This window comes from Anopheles maculipalpis, chromosome 3RL, assembly GCF_943734695.1.
Source record: "Anopheles maculipalpis chromosome 3RL, idAnoMacuDA_375_x, whole genome shotgun sequence".
Taxonomy (NCBI): domain Eukaryota; kingdom Metazoa; phylum Arthropoda; class Insecta; order Diptera; family Culicidae; genus Anopheles; species Anopheles maculipalpis.
The window spans coordinates 39830235-39849979 of NC_064872.1; the positions used below are offsets into that span (position 1 = coordinate 39830235).

The window sequence follows — 19745 nt, forward strand, 5'->3', positions numbered from 1 at the left end:
GCTTTTCTTATCTTGAACATATCGTAAAGGATACACGGTTCTTTCAATGCACATTGGGTCTGCTCATTTTGGGCTGCTGTACTTGTAACTTCCTTTCAAAGCATGAACGATATTGTGTGTCTCACTAAGGCTACAAAATGGAAGCAATTTTTCAATTTCAATCACTTTTTCGTTTGTCTTTTTGTTTAGCTGCTTTGCAAGTGCCTTTTTGCCACCCCGATTTCTGATTGCGAAAGAAGCAACAGCAAAACAAAAAAATGTTAACCACTACATATCACATCGGTAGGCGTCGCCCCACGCTAGTATCGTCCGATCCCCGCGTAAACATCTACAGTGACGAGAACGGGAAATGAATTTATATCGGATGAAGAAGGAGCGTAAGTGAGGTAGCGCATAAAGTTGCGTTCTGGCGAATCCTTGCGTCGAAACCCGGGCGACGAACGAGCCGGGAGTCAAACATGACGGCAAATGTTTTGTTATCCTTTGCCTTTCACGTCACACTCCTACGCGCGCTCAAGGATGGCCGCCTGGAAACGGTTAACCGGGGGGGGGAGGAAAGGGCGATCAGGGGAGGGAGTGGTCGGCTGAACGGGTTTTGTCATTTCTGGTCCGTTTCCCTTCGGTGAAGTTGTTGTTTTTACATCCTTCGGACGCTGATGTAAGAGCAAATCCAAACACACATACACACACAATCTCTGATACGTATCATCCACAAACGCAATCCCAGACCTCGCTCACGTACGAATACCAGTGTCAAGGCAACGGCTTTATTTGCATACACTGGAACCCGGGTCTCACGTGAGACGGACGCACATTATTTCCATAATAATCGATGAGCACATTTTTCAGCTTCACGCGTAATAGGATTTTTCCGGGCGAAAGCTTCCCCTTTTCGACGGGGGGCATTTTTTGTTGTTGTGCTTTACTCTTAGTCTTTTTACGTTCGTTTTTTTTTTGTTCAAGTGTCTGCTGTACTGTGCTTTGCGATACGTCATTTCAAACGAAATGGCGTAAGCAACTCGTCTTACAGCATGCATCATATAATGCTGTGAGATGTTAGACTTTAAGAAAAGGCTTTTAATGATGGAAAATTAGTTAACGCTTCCTGACGTTTTCAAATCATGGAACTTGGGAAGCAAAAGCAATTTGGGCAAGCCTAATTGAACATTAATTTGTTGTTACATTTAAGTATGTTCCTTTTGAAGTTTATTCGGTATAAATTGATCATTTTTCCATATCTGTCTTCTACTATTGAGACTGCACAATCTATTGTCAGTTATACTAATGCGTATACTAAGGTAAAACTGCCTGTATTCTATATAGTGAAATTATCATTGAATATGAATTGAATTGAATAATTTATTAGTTCTTCAATTGAATCACAAGGACAAGGACTAGCTTTACCAACTCTTGGTTACACGTTTTTTAAAACCTCCAACCGAGTATGCTCGGGATACAGCAAATAATGAGTAGGAAATATCTTACAGGGAAATGCAAATGTAAACAAACTTTTTTACATTACTATTTAATGGTTTCTGCGCGCAAAAATCAAGTGAAAATTATATTTGTTATAGTGGTTACACATAAAGTGCTTAGTTTTAACCATCAATTGACAAAAATAAATTGTAGACACTTCGCTTGCTAGACCAACATTTTTTTTTAATGCAAACGGATTTTACCTAGCATGACAGAAGAAGTTTGAACGCATTTGTATATACGTACCGGTTCAAATCTTGAAATCAAATTTTAAAATGTTTTTGGGATACGATTTTTTATTTTTATCATTTGATGGTAGAAACCAAGCAGTTTATGTTTAACCACTATAAAAATATGATTTTCATTTGGTTTTCGAGTGCAGAAACTAAGTAATTTCATAAAATAGTAATATAAAAAAGTTTTTTACATTTTCAACTCTTCAACCAGCTAATAAACATTTTCCATATCAATCGCAACGACTTTCGTACCTATTTGGTAGGATTTTGTGTCTATTTATGCTGATTCGCTATATCGGTGGTCGAGTATTTCATAAGCGCATAATTCATAGCACACCATTCATAACTCAAATGGCTAACCTTCATCCCCATTTATCACTATTCTGGAAGGTTCCAAAAATTCTACATTGAAAACCAAGACCCGTTCCTCCCTTGGCATCAAATACAGGCCCTCTACTGACTCCCGCAGAGAAAACAAATAAACTCTCCGAGCAGTTTGCCAGTACCAACCGTCTAGGCGAAAACATTCGCAGCCCTTACGAACATGATGTTGCCGCAAGTATACGGCATCTTGAGAGTAAGCCGTCACCTTTCCCTTCCGAAAATCGCATAACACCAGAGGAACTTCATTGCACTGTTAAGGGATTGAAAAACATGAAAGCACCTGGTTTCGATGGCATTTTCAACATTCTGCTTAAGCACCTGACCGAGAAAGTATTTGTTCTTCTAGCAAACATCTTTAACGAATGTCTCGAGCTAGGATATTTTCCTAAGACATGAAAATGTGCTAGAGTGGTTCCTGTCATCAAACCTGGGAAAGACCCAACGCTGTCATCCAGCTGCAGGCCTATCAGTCTCCTCTCAGCTCTTGGAAAACTATTCGAGATGCTGGTCCTACGAAGACTGAAAGAAGTGTCAAACGAACTAAGCATTATTCCACCAACACAATTTGGGTTTCGTGAAGGTCATTCTACGACTCATCAACTTCTTCGCTTTGTAAACAATATAAGCAGAACAAATGTGACAAAAAATCTACTGATGTTGTTATACTCGACTTAGAAAACGCGTTTGACAACGTTTGGCATGATGGGCTTATTCACAAGATGATGCGTTTCAAACTGCCAGTTTAGCTCAACAAGTTTCTGCAGAGTTATCTGAAACATAGAACATTCTGTGTAGCATTACCTGCTTTATGTTTCGGATGTTCCTCCACTTCCACAACGGCAGCCAGTTGTTCATGTTCGCTGACAACACAGCGATCTCAGCGAAGGGTAGAACATTAGTTGAGCTGCACAGCTCTACGCAGCGTAGCTTCAACATAATCATCAAGTGGAAAAATAAGTGGAAAATTAAGATAAAGAAGGCAAAACGCAAGCACTGCACAAAATGCGCCAAAATCTAATAAATCCAGGTTCCCATTTCCTAAAACTTGCCGACTCCACCATCCCATGGTCACCGAGAGTAAAGTACCTGAGGATTTTTTTTTCGATAAAAAGTTATTATTCCGCGACCACATATATGATGTGATTAGGAAGTGTAAAATCCTGACAAAAAATCTTTACCACCTTATAAATCGAAGCTCAATATTATTGCTAAAAAACAAAATGGCTATCTAACAGGTTGGCTGATAAGTCCCCGGTCTAACAAAGAAAAACACATTTTTTTGTCAAAATTCGTTTTTATTATTCAACATAGTTCCCTTCAAGAGCGATACAACGATTATAACGACCTTCCAATTTTTTGATACCATTTTGGTAATACTCCTTCGGTTTTGCCTCAAAATAGGCCTCAGTTTCGGCGACCACCTCTTCATTGCAGCCAAATTTTTTCCCTGCGAGCATCCTTTTGAGGTCTGAGAACAAGAAAAAGTCGCTGGGGCCAGATCTGGAGAATACGGTGGGTGGGGAAGCAATTCGAAGCCCAATTCATGAATTTTTGCCATCGTTCTCCATGACTTGTGGCACGGTGCGTTGTCTTGGTGGAACAACACTTTTTTCTTCTTCGTTATTTTTTCGTTCGTCAAGCAACCAAAAGTTGCTTGACAAAAGACGCTCTGTCTCACAAACTAATTGACATACAAACGTCAAATTTTGACACGAATCATTTGAAGGTTGGTGCTTTAAAAAAATAATATGCATTTAATACTCGCGGCGCCATCTATGTGTCAGACCGGGGACTTATCAGCCAACCTGTTATAAACAAGTTTTTCGTCCGTCAGCAACATATGCAATAACTGTATGGCAAACGTGAGCCAGTACTAACCTAAATAAAATTCAGGTCGCCTTGAATAGGGTTCTTAGAATGCTATTAAATGCGCCCCCTAGAACAAGACTAGTGAATATATATAGTGAAAGCAATAGCTTGTCTTTAAAGGACATAATAATAATTTAAAAAGGGAAAAATTACATATGATTCACTAAACTCACCTCACATCCATATCAAGGATATTTTTTCATAGTCATCTTAGTTAATAACTGAAAGTTAGGTTAGTTAGTCACTAAGGTAAAATGAGTGTAGTTAGAGTAAAAAAAAAACAAACAAACAAAGGTATTCCAATTGAAAAGTACACATTACCTCTGATGGACAATGTCTCCAAACAATAGTAACTTTCGCTGAAAAGCTTTTTAGCTGTAACTCGAAAAAAGACCAATATGTAAAGACGAAAAATGATAATAAACTAATATTATATTATATTTATAAATACAGCTTAAGCAAAATTTGTGAAAAAATGCATACCGGCCTAGAATCGTACTGTGTAATTGAATTGTTTATGGTTGAAATGCTTTTCTCGATGTCCTGATAAAAAGACAGACCTAAATTGAGTCTGAATTTCCACACGCTTGTACGTTGTGTGAAATTTGCTTGTTGCACACATTCTTACCAATTGTATCACCCAACTGGTCATGTGGAAACTGAAATCTTGCTTCTCACAACATTAATTTTAGAATTCAGTCCACTTATTTCACATCCTACATGTTATTCAAAAGACATTTATTTTCGATAAGCAGAATGCATAACAATGAAATAATTTCTCAGAAAAAAACATCGTTCGTTAGCTCACCCCAAAGTACCAAGAAAAGACATGCCAATTTCAGGAAACCCATCTCGAAGATCAACATATTATTTGAAGGGTAAAGATAAAAAAATACATTTTCCTAGTGAATGTGTGTTCTAAATGTGTATCGATTCCTACAAAGTGCCGATATTGATGTTTGACACGGGACGTGGCATTCAACGATAGCTATACAATTTCATACTTGATCGAATCATAATTTATTAATGCAAATTTACATACAATCGTCTAACGACAACCTTCAACCATCATGCTCATTAAAGTCTTTAAGACCTCTTTTGGCTGCCTTTTACGGAAATATGCTTCAAACCGCCGAGTGTCAACATAAATTGTACGCAAATATCCATAAAGCATCAGTTGTAACCATCACTTTGCAGTAAATGCGTCAAAGCATGATTTCTCGATCGATCTGCTGTAGCTGCACGTTGCCATGCCGTGCACGCTATCTGCCGGTTTGTCGTGTGAGCTGCATTTAAAGTGCAGTAATTTGCCGTTCAGTTTTTTACGGCCACCTTCCCTGTGCCATTTGGCCAACGCAACGCACGGTTTCTCAATGCAATCGTGCATTTTACGATTGCCAATGTCGGAGGGCTGCGGCTGAGCATAGGTTAGAGTTGGAGCAAGAAACAAGCCTCCTCAGGAAGCTATACAGGGGTGGGTAGATGTTATATCTACGGAGGTCAAGTTTGCTGGCTATGTCCAGCCGACGGACGAATAAATGTTTCCTTCGACTTTACATGACACGACAACTCGATTGGCTGTATCGCTTGGTTGATGAATTTATAGACGATTGCCAACAGTAGAGCTTCCACCACGGTATCACCATTGCCAGGGACATCGAACCAATGGACGTTCATTTGAAGGTCGCACTCTGTCCCGGCCAAAAGGTAAACATTGACCAACCAGAGGAAACACCCATCCTCAAGGCGTGCCAGAATCGCGAAACAAAATAGCTTCGAGTTCAGGGCTCGTCAAAATCCTGGGAGAAACCACCTCACGAGATGGGAAAAGAAAACATCGGAAGGCAAAAAGCAAAGCGTCGCATCACAAACAGTGAAAACACAACACACCACGAGTCCTTGCGTCGTGTCTAGAATGCTGTAATTGAACCAACGTTCGTTGGTGGCTTGCCATGAGCCCGAAGCCGCCACGTTGTTGTCGTAAGGGAAGCCCGTTAGAAGGGAATGGAAAACAAAACAAACCATCCCATCCAAACGGCAGATAATTAACTTCCGGTTCCACCATCTTTTGGGCAACCATTTTCCATCCCTCACGCACCCGATCCGCCCGATTGAGGTTTGTGTTTCAGTGCTTTTAACTTAACAACGGTAAAAAGAACAAAATAAAACTCATCAAGTCAAACGCCCCGAGTCAAGCGCGTTACCAGGGCGACACGTCCCACAGGGTCGTCTATGGCCATCCAGGGCAAAACACCGAAAGGGCAGCGGGTGTGAAGTGGGTTGGTTTGAATGGTTGAACTTAGCCCACTTAAAAGCTGTTGAACTCCGAGAATGGACTAGAGCAAGACAGCACACCGGCATGACCATCGGGTGGCCCCGTTCTAATGCCATCGTTGAAGTCATTCGCTTTTAATTACTCCCGTCAGTTGGTAGCCCTGTTTGTTGGTAGTTCTGTGTTTGTCTACCCGCGCCGGGGTGTGGACACTTTGGAGCATCTTCGCTTTGCTGTCTTCCGACTTTGGTCCCGAGTGTGTGGTGCGGTCAGTTGCGTTGGTTGCGTGCCATTAATTACTTTGATGATGATTATGAGTCGCAGCCATCATTTGTTGCCGTAATGTTGTTTTATTTTATACATCTCGAAATGAATCCTTCCACAGTGGGGGAGTTTTACAATGGTTGGTTTTACCATGTAGCAGCAACAGTGCCACCAACGCTTCCAACCACCATCAACACGGCACGACACATTAACACTTGTTTTGACACAGCCCTCAATCAGCTCAACATACGCACGGTTGTCACGGCTAGTGTCAAAACAACCGATTGCGATAAAATAGCTGACACTGCTATTAATTGGCTTCCATAAATTAATTATCCGCCAATTTGTCCAGCAGCATACGGCCGCCAGTTTTCAGTTGCACTCGCAAAAGTACAAGCAATCCTATCTGCACGCACTACCGGTTAACCCAGACCGAAATGTAGTCGTCGTTGGTAGAAATCGATGTCTAACAGCAACAGCCGCCAACCGAGTGTTGTCTACCTTCCTCGGCTGGAGCTGATGGTGGTGTATAAAATTTTATTACATCTTATTTGCCTACCATCATGGGCGCCAATTATTATTGAACATCAAGCGCTTCTCTGGTACCCTTCTAGCGTTCCCTGCTATCACCACTTGTCGCATCTTTATTCGTTACAGCGTTCGATTCGATCGATCCGCACCACACAAATACGCTTCAAACACGAAGGCTTAAGTCTGTCACCTCACCCCAACTTTCATTGTCGTTCTACCACTAACGAAAAGTAAAATAGCGAAAAGAACTCACCGAACGGCTACAATGCGGTGAAGGTTTCCGAAAGTTACGCGCTCCCGTTTGACATTCAATTGTTTGCACCGAATTTTGTCCCAGGAAAGGATACCGCAATTAGTGCCCGATGTTGGCGAAAGAGTAAAGACATTTCCGATCGGGTTCTTCCATTTCCCTATGTTTTGTGACTTGGTACTGCTAGAAGACCCTTACTCATGCTGATAGTGATTAAGAAACGGATAGGCGAGGAATGTTCGCAGAAGGAAAGGGTTATAATAGTTTCTTTCCTATTCGGCTCACTCTTCAATCGAACAACATCCTACTAATACAGAGTCAAAACACCTGTTCGAACGCGCGAATAACAACACACTGAACGATCGGATCCATCCGGTCCACAACGCCATCTGCGTGCAACACCCACAATCAGTCCGACAAGGTTCCAACCATCCTTCCCCATTCGCTTCCACAGGAAGGTCGAACATCCGCCCGTTTGCTGCTGCCGCCGAGCAAGGAGGTGAAGGTGGTTGGCCGTTACTAATACCGACACCGGTCAGTTGAAGAAGCTACCCGCAAGGTTTGCAGATCCAACGAAAACTACAACAACAACAACGGTCGGCACGGCCGCACCAACGACCAAACGGGCGAGGAAGATTATTTGCTTAAACACTGCCGAACGACAGCGCCGATTCGATTGCGTTTGGTGACGAGTGCGTTCCGTCGCCTGCGGGGAATGCAATTCATTAGTTTCACTTTCGGCGTGCACTTGAATGGAGCACCTGCGCGGTGATCTGTGAGGTGGTCTCATTGTAACAAGCTCTTAACGAAATTAACAGTGGAAATTTAAGAGCGTCTATTGTGAGAGTTTGAATTTTTAATCGTGGAAAATGTGTTAGAAAATGGCTTTTGAATAGGATGGAGCAAAGATCGTAAAACAACATTGGTTTATAACAATTCAAAGCACAGTTTAGTGCGTTGTACTCGCTTGCTGAAATGTAGTGAAAGTAGTGTCGATTAGTGCGATCTGTAATGCGACATTTTGAATCAAATTATTGCAAATATGAAATCCTTGGCGAATAATTGATACATTTGTGTGACTTGAGTAAACAAAAAAGAATGTTGAATAATTTATGAAAACACCAAAATTGTTCTCAATGCAGATTCATCTCAAGAAATCCGTAAAGGATTACATTTCATGCTGTTTGCCTAATCCATCAGCTGCCGTGTTTTCGACGCAATACATTGTCTGTTGAAAAAGTGTTTTAGTGAAATGGTGAAAAGTGTTTTTGTGAATGTATGAAAAAAAAAACCAAATCTGCCACTTCATATCAAACACCAAGTATGCGCTAGCAGAATCAGTTTCGTGTTCGGAAATGTGACACTGCGGACCGGTTGAAGCCGGCTAAGCTAGGCAAGAGATGTCTAAGTGATAGTGATTTATGGGCAAACGCTTTATGTGTCGCTTCCTGCTAGAATGGAAAATTGAAACATTGTGCTAACCACCCAATCAGACATGAATAGTGGCTCTGTTGTTCGTTGAAGCCAATGTGCTTTAAAGTTTTTTGGGAAAAAAAATCAAACAAGTGTGATAAAATACGATGTAGGTAATCATTTTCCCGAGCAAAAGTTAGCAATGTTTCCATCCTTCGCTTCATTCGCAACCGAACGAACGCTTGCTTCATTATGAATTGTTTCAACGGCAGCAAAGCTAAAGTGTTGACCAGGCCTGCCTGGTCATCAAGAAAAAGTGAACCACCGTCGGTGCAGGTATCACTGCTCGCAACAAACGGTGAAGAAACAATTTATGTTCGCTACCATGTCCGCTCCATTGGTCTACTGAGCGCTGCAATAAGAACACGGATAGAAAATGTTTTTTTTTCCTCAGGAAACAATTAAAATTTATGATCTACCGTGACAGTTTTTCTCCGTGACAAGAAATGAAAACTTATCTCTCCCGTTTTCTTCCTGCTCTTTCGAACGTGCTGCACTTCTGCTTCAATTCACCGAAGCAAAGTATCAAAAAAGTTACTCCACAGTAGTACGTAGAGTCGAAAAGGCGTAGCGAAAGCTAGAGCCGGATGATTTGTTGCTAATGAATTCTATCACTGGCCAATCCTTGGCTTGGTTTGGCGTAGCTCAAGGATGTTGAAAACGAATCGTCTCATCGTTCTAGTACTGCAGGCCGAATACACTTAAGGGCGCCAACACACAGTGGCCAGTAAGTGCAGTGGGCAAACAAAGTAAGAATAGTTGGTACATTTGGCTACGATAAGCGTTCCGGTAAATTAAGCAAAATCGGAACAAGAATTAAGTTTGTGTGCCATTTGTGTGCAGCAAATCAGGGTGCAAGTTTCGTACATGTAGAAGACGGTAGTCCTTAGAATGTCAGGCCAAACTTCTTTGCAGTGAAACTCGGTACACAGTAAAATGTACAACAAAGTATTAATATGCGACATTTTTCTTGAGCCGTTTCTTGCCAAACCGAACAGCAACTCCAAATTGTAGTTGATTTAAAATCGAATCATTTTCACATATTCCCACCATGTGGTACAATTGTGGAGTACGCGTGTCGAAGCTTTGCTTGCACGCTAATGTACTCGAGATGTCGAGAAGTTGTGGGTCAATATTTGCGCCAAATAGATTGGACAAATGTTTTTGCTCTACGCAAAGTGCCGGAAGTTTGTTACACGTCTATTACGGCTCTTTCGAACTGTGTTTTGTGATTGGTGTGCGGTACACATTAGCTCATTACGTACCAGAAAAAGGTGAATGTTGTCTAGTCAATCCCGATTTTATTCTAATGAAATATTGTTAAAAAAAACCCCCAACAATAGCATCCTTTCAGCCTCTATCCCCAATCACATAGATCAAATATTTGGCTTGTGTCAATTCAATGTGCCTTCGAGTAGAAATCAAACAATTCTCGCTCCACACGTTTTACTCGCACACACCGCCTTTTTCTACACACTACTAATAAGTACCTTATTATCCGGAGCAAATTTTCCCTCCATCTTGTTGGTACATGCAATTAACTGCAAAATCAATCACCACAGAAAATACTTATCACGACATTTCGACCAAATATTTGCACCTACGCCGCCCTGTTTACATTTCGTTCGGCCTTTTGTCGTGATGCTGTAAGTATTCTTAGGAAAAAGCGTTCATCAAGCTTGTCATGATTTATTGCAATTCGATCGCAAAATTGTACTGGCTTAACGTGGTTGGCGGAAGTGTGTGTCGGTCTTTGGAAGCGGTGTGTAAATTTGAGCAATTCACTGAGATTAGGAAAGTAATTAATCAACTTGAGAGCGCTGTTCAATCTGTTGTTAGGTTGGTGAGAGCTTTTCGTAAGGAACCCTGGTTTCTTCTACAAAAAAAAAAAAAAAAAAACACCACATCCGACGCACACCTTCACACATTCAGCAGTACCCGGCAACGCACTCCCTCGGGCTGGTCTCGTCGGGGGTGAAAATCGTTAAGAAATCCATCTTTTCGGTCGACAAATAGCTTCACAAGATGGATTGGTTAGTTTGCTTGTGGAATATGATTGTGTCAACAGTTTCGAGCGGAGCACGTATCGGCTCAAAGATCGAAGTTGGTGCGTACGTTTGAGCCCATTGGGTGAGAATTCTTCCCGCCTCACGTCGTTTTTCGTTTCGTACGTTTGCAAGATAATCTTGCAGATTGATAGAATCGTTACCGGCGAAAAAAAAAACTTCACTTGGAAAGATTTGTGGCACACGTGCTTGGTGAATTTTACATGCGCTTTTCTTACATTGCATACCAAGACTGTTTGACCTTTTACCTCAATTTTTTTTTTGAGAATTGAAAAACGAGGATCATTTGTTATAATACAATCCTTCAAACTGATTTCGTTGAATAAAAATTCTCAAATGGTGTGTTAATGTAGAGACATGTTTCAAGCCATGACAGTTCAATCCAGGCTTTAAGAAACAATTTAAGAATTTTCTTATCTCAAAAAGTTTTCAGTCTTTTATTTCATCAATTTATACTATCGTTAACATACAAACAACATGCATTGTTTGTGACGTCATCATACTTTACAGTTCCAATGCTATCTTCTAGTTTTTTTCACCGTCCTGTCAACAGAAACATTACCAAACCAAAAACGTACGAATGAAAAGCTGTACAATCAGTGCTCCACAATCCTACTCAAGATGGTTCTCCATCACAAGATGGAAAAACTTACCCCATTGCACTAGATTGTGCGGTTTGCCACGTCTTGACCTTGCAAACGAGGAAGACCCAAAGGAAACGAGAAAAAAAAACTCATCCAGCATATTGCTAGTTGCTTAAAACTTATCGCAACCGTAACGAAACTCATCACCCAACCGTTCGAGCAACCTTTTCATTCCTAATCACATTGTGAATGCTATTCATGTTTGTTGCCACCGGTCGTCGGTGGACGGGTTTGTCCTCCGGCTGCTTTATTTTTGTGTTCCGTGCGCCGTTCAACACCGACCGTTACGAGCTTACCCGAATGACAAACAGGTATAAAACGATGAGTGACGGAACGGAAGCAAACCGCGGAAGAGGGACGAGAGCGCATCGCCACAACAAGACGGCGAACCGTAACATAATGCAACGCAACATAAATTGACAATCTTACCTTGTCGGGAACGACAACGTGATCGTGTCATTACGTTAGAGGAAGCGACTCAGACCCAGTCCCAGTGTACACAGTCATACTGTCCTGCTGGTACGAAGTCGATTGTGATAGCAACGACGTTTTTTTTTTTTTTTTGTTGCCACATGTTTGTCCACTCGCCTGCTTGCAGAAGTGGTAGCAGCATCGTGTTTTACCGTGCAGAATGTTTGCTAATGCTGTTCGGAAGTGGAAGCCAAAGAGTGTCCGATTTTACTTAACACCAGTCAAGATGCGAGAAAAACATATTAGAATCTTCCATTGTGTATTAGAATATTTGGTCACTGAAAAAGTGTATCGTTGTAATTGCGATACAATTTAGAATTCTAAAATACCTATCACGCACGCTGGCTTTTTTGTTGCACACGGAAACAATGCTTCAATGGCTCTTTGTAAAAATGCTAAAATTGTGCTTACTCATCAGGATGTATTTCCTGCAAAGGAAAACATTCATTCCCAACCCGCTAACCCGTGTATGTTCAGCCAGGTAGACTTACGTCACCAGCAACGCCCCGTCGCTTATCATTGGCCACTCGATAAAATATGATTGAAAATGAAAAATGCAATAAAATAAAACTTTACGACCATTTGATTTCACACAAAACGTCAATGATGGCGTTTGAATGGGTCTCCGTTCCTGGTCACGGCACCGCACACGTCCATCACTGTTTCTTTCATTCGCTCTCGGTCTCTCTATCTCACTCTAAACCATTACCGTATCGCTCAGAAACGGTGGTTGAAGATAGTCGTTGCGCGGTTACGGTGTGACATTGAATGAGTGTACTCCGATTTGCGTTATGTCCAGGGAGATGATTTTTACGAACCACGGATTAAGGCCTTCCCTGCGCTGCAAACCGAAGCGCAATGGTGAATCTTGCCTTTGTGTGTGTGTGTGTGTGTAGGATTGCGGGATGGTGGGTTGAGCAAATACTACTTTTTTAACAGCGCAAACCTACCTACGCTTGCAAGATGAATGAAGGAGATGAGAAAAAAAATAGGGTAAAATGATAAATAAACAGCAACAAAATGGAACACTCGCGCTGAAGATTTTCATAGTAATGTATTTTGATTTGCGCTGCCCTTCCCGCTATCGGTTGCCAGGGACTTTACGGGAGCCACCACAAAGAGACACAATACACCATTAACAATTTGTGTCAATTTTAATGTTTATTGGTTGTTCTACCGCTATCGAGACTCTTCTTCGTTCCATTTGACGTGCCAGTGACATTTGCTGTTATCATTCGCTTGCTTGGGTTTCTCTATCTGCTGCGTTTGTTGATTCATTTAAATCAAATTGATAGTAGTGCATTCGCAGATCGTAGCATCGCTTCGCTGTCCTCTTCAATGGGCGTTAGGCTGTATGGAAAATGTTTAAAACATTATGCATATTTTGCTGTGTCAAAATCTGCTTGTGTTCGATAGAATAAAAGCAGAGATGAAAATAAAGAAAACTTTATTTGTTTGCATGAAATGCTGTTTACGAGCTATTTTACATGCTCAAAGCTTTTCCATTGGCAATTACATACTCAGAGGTATTGGCCTGTCATTTTCAGTTTCCTTGACTAAATTCTCTCGTAGATGAATTTTCCGTCCTGTTTACGGGGAAGCGTCTTTTAGTCCAGTAATTCGAAAGCGGTTCCTACCGCACACCCGTAAGCACTGGGAAATATGTAGAATGCGATAGGGCGCGAATAATTTACAGATAGACAATATTCTTTAGCAGAAATTTAACAAGCTATAACGTATCGATATCTAACCTACGCTGGCTTGATACATATTTTTCCAAAAATTCCAATGTATTCGGAACTAATTAATACAAAATGTTGTTGCTATTGTCAAGAGTACGACCTAGCATCGTCCCACAAAAGTTACAACGCGACTCTTTAAAGGATTTTTTTGCCTTATAACCTCCTATCGCTTGTATCTTTACAGTCGTAACGACTTCATAATTGTAGCGTCTCCGTTAAGGGATCCTTCCTATTTTCTACTCCGTTTGACGTCAGCTCGATTTATCGCCTGCCGAGGCTCATGTGACAAAATTCAAGCTAAACCAAGCCTGGGCTGTAAGTTTGTACAAAGAGGAAGTTTCCCTTACGCCAGAGGAAAATTCGTATGAAAATGAAACGAAAAATAAGGCTCCTAGTCGTGGAATTCAAAGTGATTTGTAATGCAAATGGAAGGAAGCATAATCGCTAGGCTGAAATTAAGCGTTGAGAAGACATTGGTGCGATTGGTGTCTTTTTTTTTTTGGCTACAAGAAGTTTTGTTGTTAGTGGCTTGGCATTCGACATTCGGTTTTTGAAGCAAAGAGATGGAAATATTTCAAGATAATTACCTAATTCGATGGCGTCTTGACGAAGGTATTAGACATGGAAATCACTCTTAATGGAACCTACGGCCGGCTTTACGCCGCAGATGAATCTTCTAGAGGTCGGCTTAGTCGATTTCTTTTCCCGTTAAAGAGAAAGTGTTGTTAGGTGAAGCAGACATAGGATTCGAAAAAGAGTTACGATGAATGTTCTTTATATTTTAAAGCATTTTTGGCATTGATTCCAAGCAGAATGAAGTGTTTTGCATTTGAAATGAACTCAGTTTTGTAAGTTAATGGTAGACTAATGGATAATAATTGTAAATCAATGGATGAAAAAATTGAAAGTGTCACTTCAGCCGTCAAATTCTTATCTAAACTACGAAAAACGTAGATGCGTGTGCCTTAATAAGTCTTCAAATGACTAAAAACAGCTATCGGATCATCAAAGTGTAGGATAAGTGCAAACCCCCAAACAACACCATCATCACAAGCGCCATCAGTACAAAGCACCAGTGTGTCCAAATAGTGTGCCAAAAGTAACACGCAAGCTGAATGATCCACACATATCTGCAAAATGGTGCAACGGATTGACATATCTACCATCTCCGGAGGGGATAAAATTCTGGTATGTTATGTTAAACTATATTATGCCATAATGCTTGGTTTGACAACTTGGAGGGGGTTTAACAACACAAAAAAATATGATATATTTCACAAGGGCAGGAATCGATAGTAGAGGAGACAGTGGCATCGGTTGACACATGGCAGAACCGCATCAGCAAGACTAATCTTCCATACGATGGTCGGCGTTACCTTCAGCTAAATTCGCCTGCTATTCTAATTTTGATCAACGTATATTGTCTTCTACAACAACGAACAATTAACAGGTTTGCTCCTCAGTGTGCGCTCCTTCACAAAGCGATCCGTATGGAGTCAAATTTTGCTCCTCTATGCGCACCGTAAAATCCCTTTTTCGTTCAGCGCTCCGCTGTGGTGCGAAATTTGGCGCCTCAGTGCGAGAGCGGTGCTATCCGCTCTGTCAAAAGAGCTACTTGATCCAACACTACCTACGGCAGTAAGTGGCATTCTGTGATTGTGCTGGTGAGACCACCACAACCTGGCCATAAGTATATAATAGTCGTGGTCCAAAATAGCGTACAATGATACTTATGAGACCACTTAAACGTCCTCTAGGGATTATAAAATAGTAGTCACTTTGTGACTGTTGGAAACGTGAATACTTCGATGACGCTGTAAAGACAAATTTTCTCATGAGTTGACTCATGAGTCATGAGTTGAATTTTTATTCTATTAAAGTAGAGATTGTTTGTTGATATCAAAACATTCGTGATAACATTAAATTATACCTAGAAATTGACTTTACATTACAAATCGCCTCCAGAAAAAACAATAATTTTAAACGATAAACGGTCATTCTGATATTTTGTACTTGTTGGATATCGAATGCCTTCCGGACCGTCCCCCGTACGTAGGACTAAACATCCAGCTACGGGTAAAATTTAGACAACGAAAGTCAGAAATGGCAGGCAGACTCTCCAGGTCGTAGCGTCAAAAAGGAAGTACAATATCGTTAGCATTACCACGTAAATGTACACAAACAAAACTACACATTTAATGCCGCAATTGCTAGCGATTGATATCTGAGTGCAAGGAACGAATCTAACACAACACACTCACAAAAAGATGGAGTCATTCAAATGGAATCAAACGAGAAAATGAAATCAAACAAATCTAATAATCACTACGCTCCATTGAGGTTTCTTGCCCTCTCAATGACACCACAGACGCTTCACGCAAACTAATCCCTAGGGCAACGTGTGTAGCTGCCGAAAACTAACTTGTTGTACCCGTGAAGAAAGCCTATCCAAGCCACACATTCTGGTACGCGAGTAACATAGTTTGGGAACGGTTCGTTGGAAGTGATCAAAGTTCATTGCCATCCTACCCATATACCCACGACTCAGTGGTGGGAGTATTTGTGCAGCGCTCGCATCTATGTAATGCCCACTTCAACCTACTCTTTAAGCGGTGTCCCGGTAAAAGTTAGTCCATCCCGATCGGAACGGCGTGTGTATTCGCTTAATTAAAAGTTAGCGCCAGTACAAAGAACACAACGCGACGTAATTGATTAAATATACTTCCGAAATGGTGAAATTGCTTACACTAAATGCGTCGCTAAAGTGGGCGCAATGTGAAATTACCTAATTACACGGCAGTTCTTAACAATTCTAACACAAATTTTGTTCATTGAGAAATTAGGGGAAAGTTTTGGGCAACTGAGAGGTGCTGTTTGAAAGAACCGTGCGCCTTTGAAGACATGTTAATAGATATCTTCTTTGGAGTACAGACAACCTGTTTATCAATAAAAGTTGCTGTACGAAAATGCCCGCTTAACGATCAATCATCAAAACATGCTTTCATTTATGTACAATAATTATAACGCAAACATGTACAACACAAACTAACAAATAGCTTTAATGAGCCAAGAAGTTGTTGGTTTATCGATTTGCTCGATTCGAACGGTTTTGTTCGTCGGATACAGTTGGTAGTTCCTTTTCGCCCAACACTACGCTTACGGCAGTAGATGGAATCGTAATCAAACTTAATTGAGCGTACCTAATCAGGTGGGTGCAATTAGGAATTACTTTATCACGAGATGCTTTTGTTGAATGGCGACATTCGACATCGGAACGAGACCCATTGTTGATGGGTGTGTAATGAGCAGAAGCGAATCATTATCATTCTCTATCATTGTTTTACTTTTACTAATCGATCAGGTTCGGTCGTGGTTAGTGTAGTTGTCTTAATGGAATGCTTTTAAACAATTGAAACAGTTGAAGGAATAGACAGGATCAAAAGTTATGCATAAGAAGTGGTGAATTCTAAAGAGTGTACCAAGCTCTCTTTATTATATCCAACAGGAACGTATCGCACCCGTGATCAATGTCATAATCAAACACGAAACCTTAATAGAATCCCGTCATATGGTTAACATTCCTTCAGTCCTTAGTTCACATTTCGTTTACGACCTTCCATCCATATCAAAGCACTTCGCAAAGATGCAAAATTCCATTGAATCATCAAACGACGCAACACCACTCAAGGTGCGGCGTGTAGAGGCAGCACCGTTGTAAGATAACACCGTACCGGAAGCGACACATTCGATTTAAGGGTCATCGAAAAAGGTTTCCCATTTTTCCCCGTCTGCCAACCCGCACTTGTTAGCGAACCTACGCCCCCGCACATGCTGAGTTTCGTGTGGTTGCGTGGCAGCTCAAGACCAATTATGCCGAACACGTCTACCGATGGATATTCGGGGTCGTGTGCGTTATGAGTGGGAGTGCTTTCCGGACCTACCTAACAAAAACCAGCCTAAAGAGAGCAAGGTGTTAAGGGAGTTGACTTCGCATGCAAAACCTGTACGCTTTGGCTAGAGTGGATGGAAGACACGTACGGTCGGTTCTGCGTCTGGAGCGTATGTAGGCAAAAGAAGGGATTTATTACAAACCCCAAGACACACAGACGTTGTAGGGTATTTCATGCAAAGCTCGCGGGTTCGCTGTCACGTACCAATATTTCAGACACAATTCAACTGGATTAGTTAAAAAAATTTGTGCGACCTTCGTTGTTGCATGAAGCGATCGTTGAAGAATTAAAGCTTATTTCCCAAGGTGAAACGATTTTATTCACGTAACACAATTACAAATCGATCAAATTATTCTTCCCTTTTTATCGCTACAACTGTATCAAATTGAAAAAAATTCAATGTAGTTATAATTGTTGCAAATACTAGTAATAATTGGTTATGAGGGGTATTGTAAATCTACCATCAAAAGTTGGTATTCAGTCCGTAGGATACGCAGAAGTCAGCCGTATGTGTTTCACTAGGCAAGAAAATTTGTATTCAAATTAGTTACATTCTTTTTCTCGATTGGCTCTACAAATTCTGGAGCTAGATAGTCAACTCAGTTTACTAGTTTGGACAAGATTCGACAGCCAGTTCTGCTGATAAGTCCCCGGTCTGACACATAGAATGCGCCGCTAGTATTAAATGCATATTATTTTTATATAGCACCCACCCTCAAATGATTCGTGTCCAAATTTGACGTCTGTATGTCAATTAGTTTGTGAGACAGAGCGTCTTTTGTCAAGCAACTTTTGGTTGCTTGACGAACGAAAAAATAACGAAGAAGAAAAAAGTTTTGTTCCACCAAGACAACGCACCGTGCCACAAGTCATTGAGGACGATGGCAAAAATTCATGAATTGGGCTTCGAATTGCTTCCCCACCCACCGTATTCTCCAGATCTGGCCCCCAGCGACTTTTTCTTGTTCTCAGACCTCAAAAGGATGCTCGCAGGGAAAAAAATTGGATGCAATGAAGAGGTGGTCGCCGAAACTGAGGCCTATTTTGAGGCAAAACCGAAGGAGTACTACCAAAATGGTATCAAAAAATTGGAAGATCGTTATAATCGTTGTATCGCTCTTGAAGGGAACTATGTTGAATAATAAAAACGAATTTTGACAAAAAAAAGGTGTTTTTCTTTGTTAGACCGGGGACTTATCAGCCAACCTGTTAGGAGAGGTCACTGGTAGCCAACACTTCTCTAATTTCTGTACCCGGTCGTCTGCCAATATGCTCGACTGCGCTCAGCAAGCAGGGTCTTGCGGTTTCAAATTCCGCGCAGGACCACAAAAGGTGATCCACATCGTGGAATCCGTCACCGCAGCCACACACTTTTATCTTCTTGGACGCCAGTTTTGGCCAGTGTCTGCCGTCTCATTGCCGGGATTTCCACAATGAGAAGGGACTCAAATTAGCGAGATCCTAAACGCCTTATCGAACATTTAGCCAAACAGTTCAATGATTTTTATGGTGAGGAAATCCTGACTCTTAAAAGCCTTCGGAGATCTCAGTGCTTCAATAGCACTAAGGCTATCAGTGAAGATGAAGTACTGGTCCGAAGGTCTCGCTGCTATCATCAATAGTGCGTAAAATATTGCGGCTAGCTCTGCGGTGTAAACACTACACGGCTGCCTCAACATTGCGAGATTCGACACCCAGTCCTGTTGTTTGATGACTGGCGACCCTGCCATCTTCAAAGCTAAGACTTTAATCAGGATTGCTCTGTGACTGACCTGATTGAGTGTGTTCTGTAGTTGCCAAAGAGATTTGAACATGTTTGGTGAAGCCTTGGATGTCCTTTAAATAATAAATTTTCCATTTCTGACAGAAAAAATCATATCAAAATGTTACAATCTAACATGGAAAATATTTGATTGTAACATTTTGATGTTACGACAATTTTGACTACAAACCTCGCAAGATATATCGTTGCCCCACAACGACTATCGGGACGAGAATCACCAAAACCACCTCGATACCAAACAATTGCAATCCCAAAAACTTCGTCCTCTAAAAGCTTTTTTCCGTAGCTCGAAGTTTGGTGCTTTCGGAACTAAATAGGTTCGACATTATTGCAA

At 41.2% G+C, this 19745-nt stretch overlaps 2 protein-coding genes across 3 annotated transcripts in view; one reads left to right on the forward strand and one right to left on the reverse strand.

The window, feature by feature from the left end:
- Positions 1-19745, reverse strand: part of LOC126565731 (protein brawnin) — a 402985-nt gene that overhangs the window by 77323 nt on the left and 305917 nt on the right. The window lies entirely within an intron of this gene.
- Positions 1-19745, forward strand: part of LOC126564105 (cyclic nucleotide-gated cation channel subunit A) — a 51717-nt gene that overhangs the window by 12923 nt on the left and 19049 nt on the right. The window contains exon 1 of one of the 2 annotated variants that reach the window (XM_050221039.1): positions 14757-14866. The exons of the other annotated variant lie outside the window; for it this stretch is intronic. Coding sequence (XP_050076996.1) covers positions 14816-14866 — 51 coding nt within the window. The 5' untranslated portion in view covers positions 14757-14815. Of the gene's footprint in view, positions 1-14756; positions 14867-19745 lie in introns of those variants that run through there. 2 annotated transcript variants of the gene reach the window in all.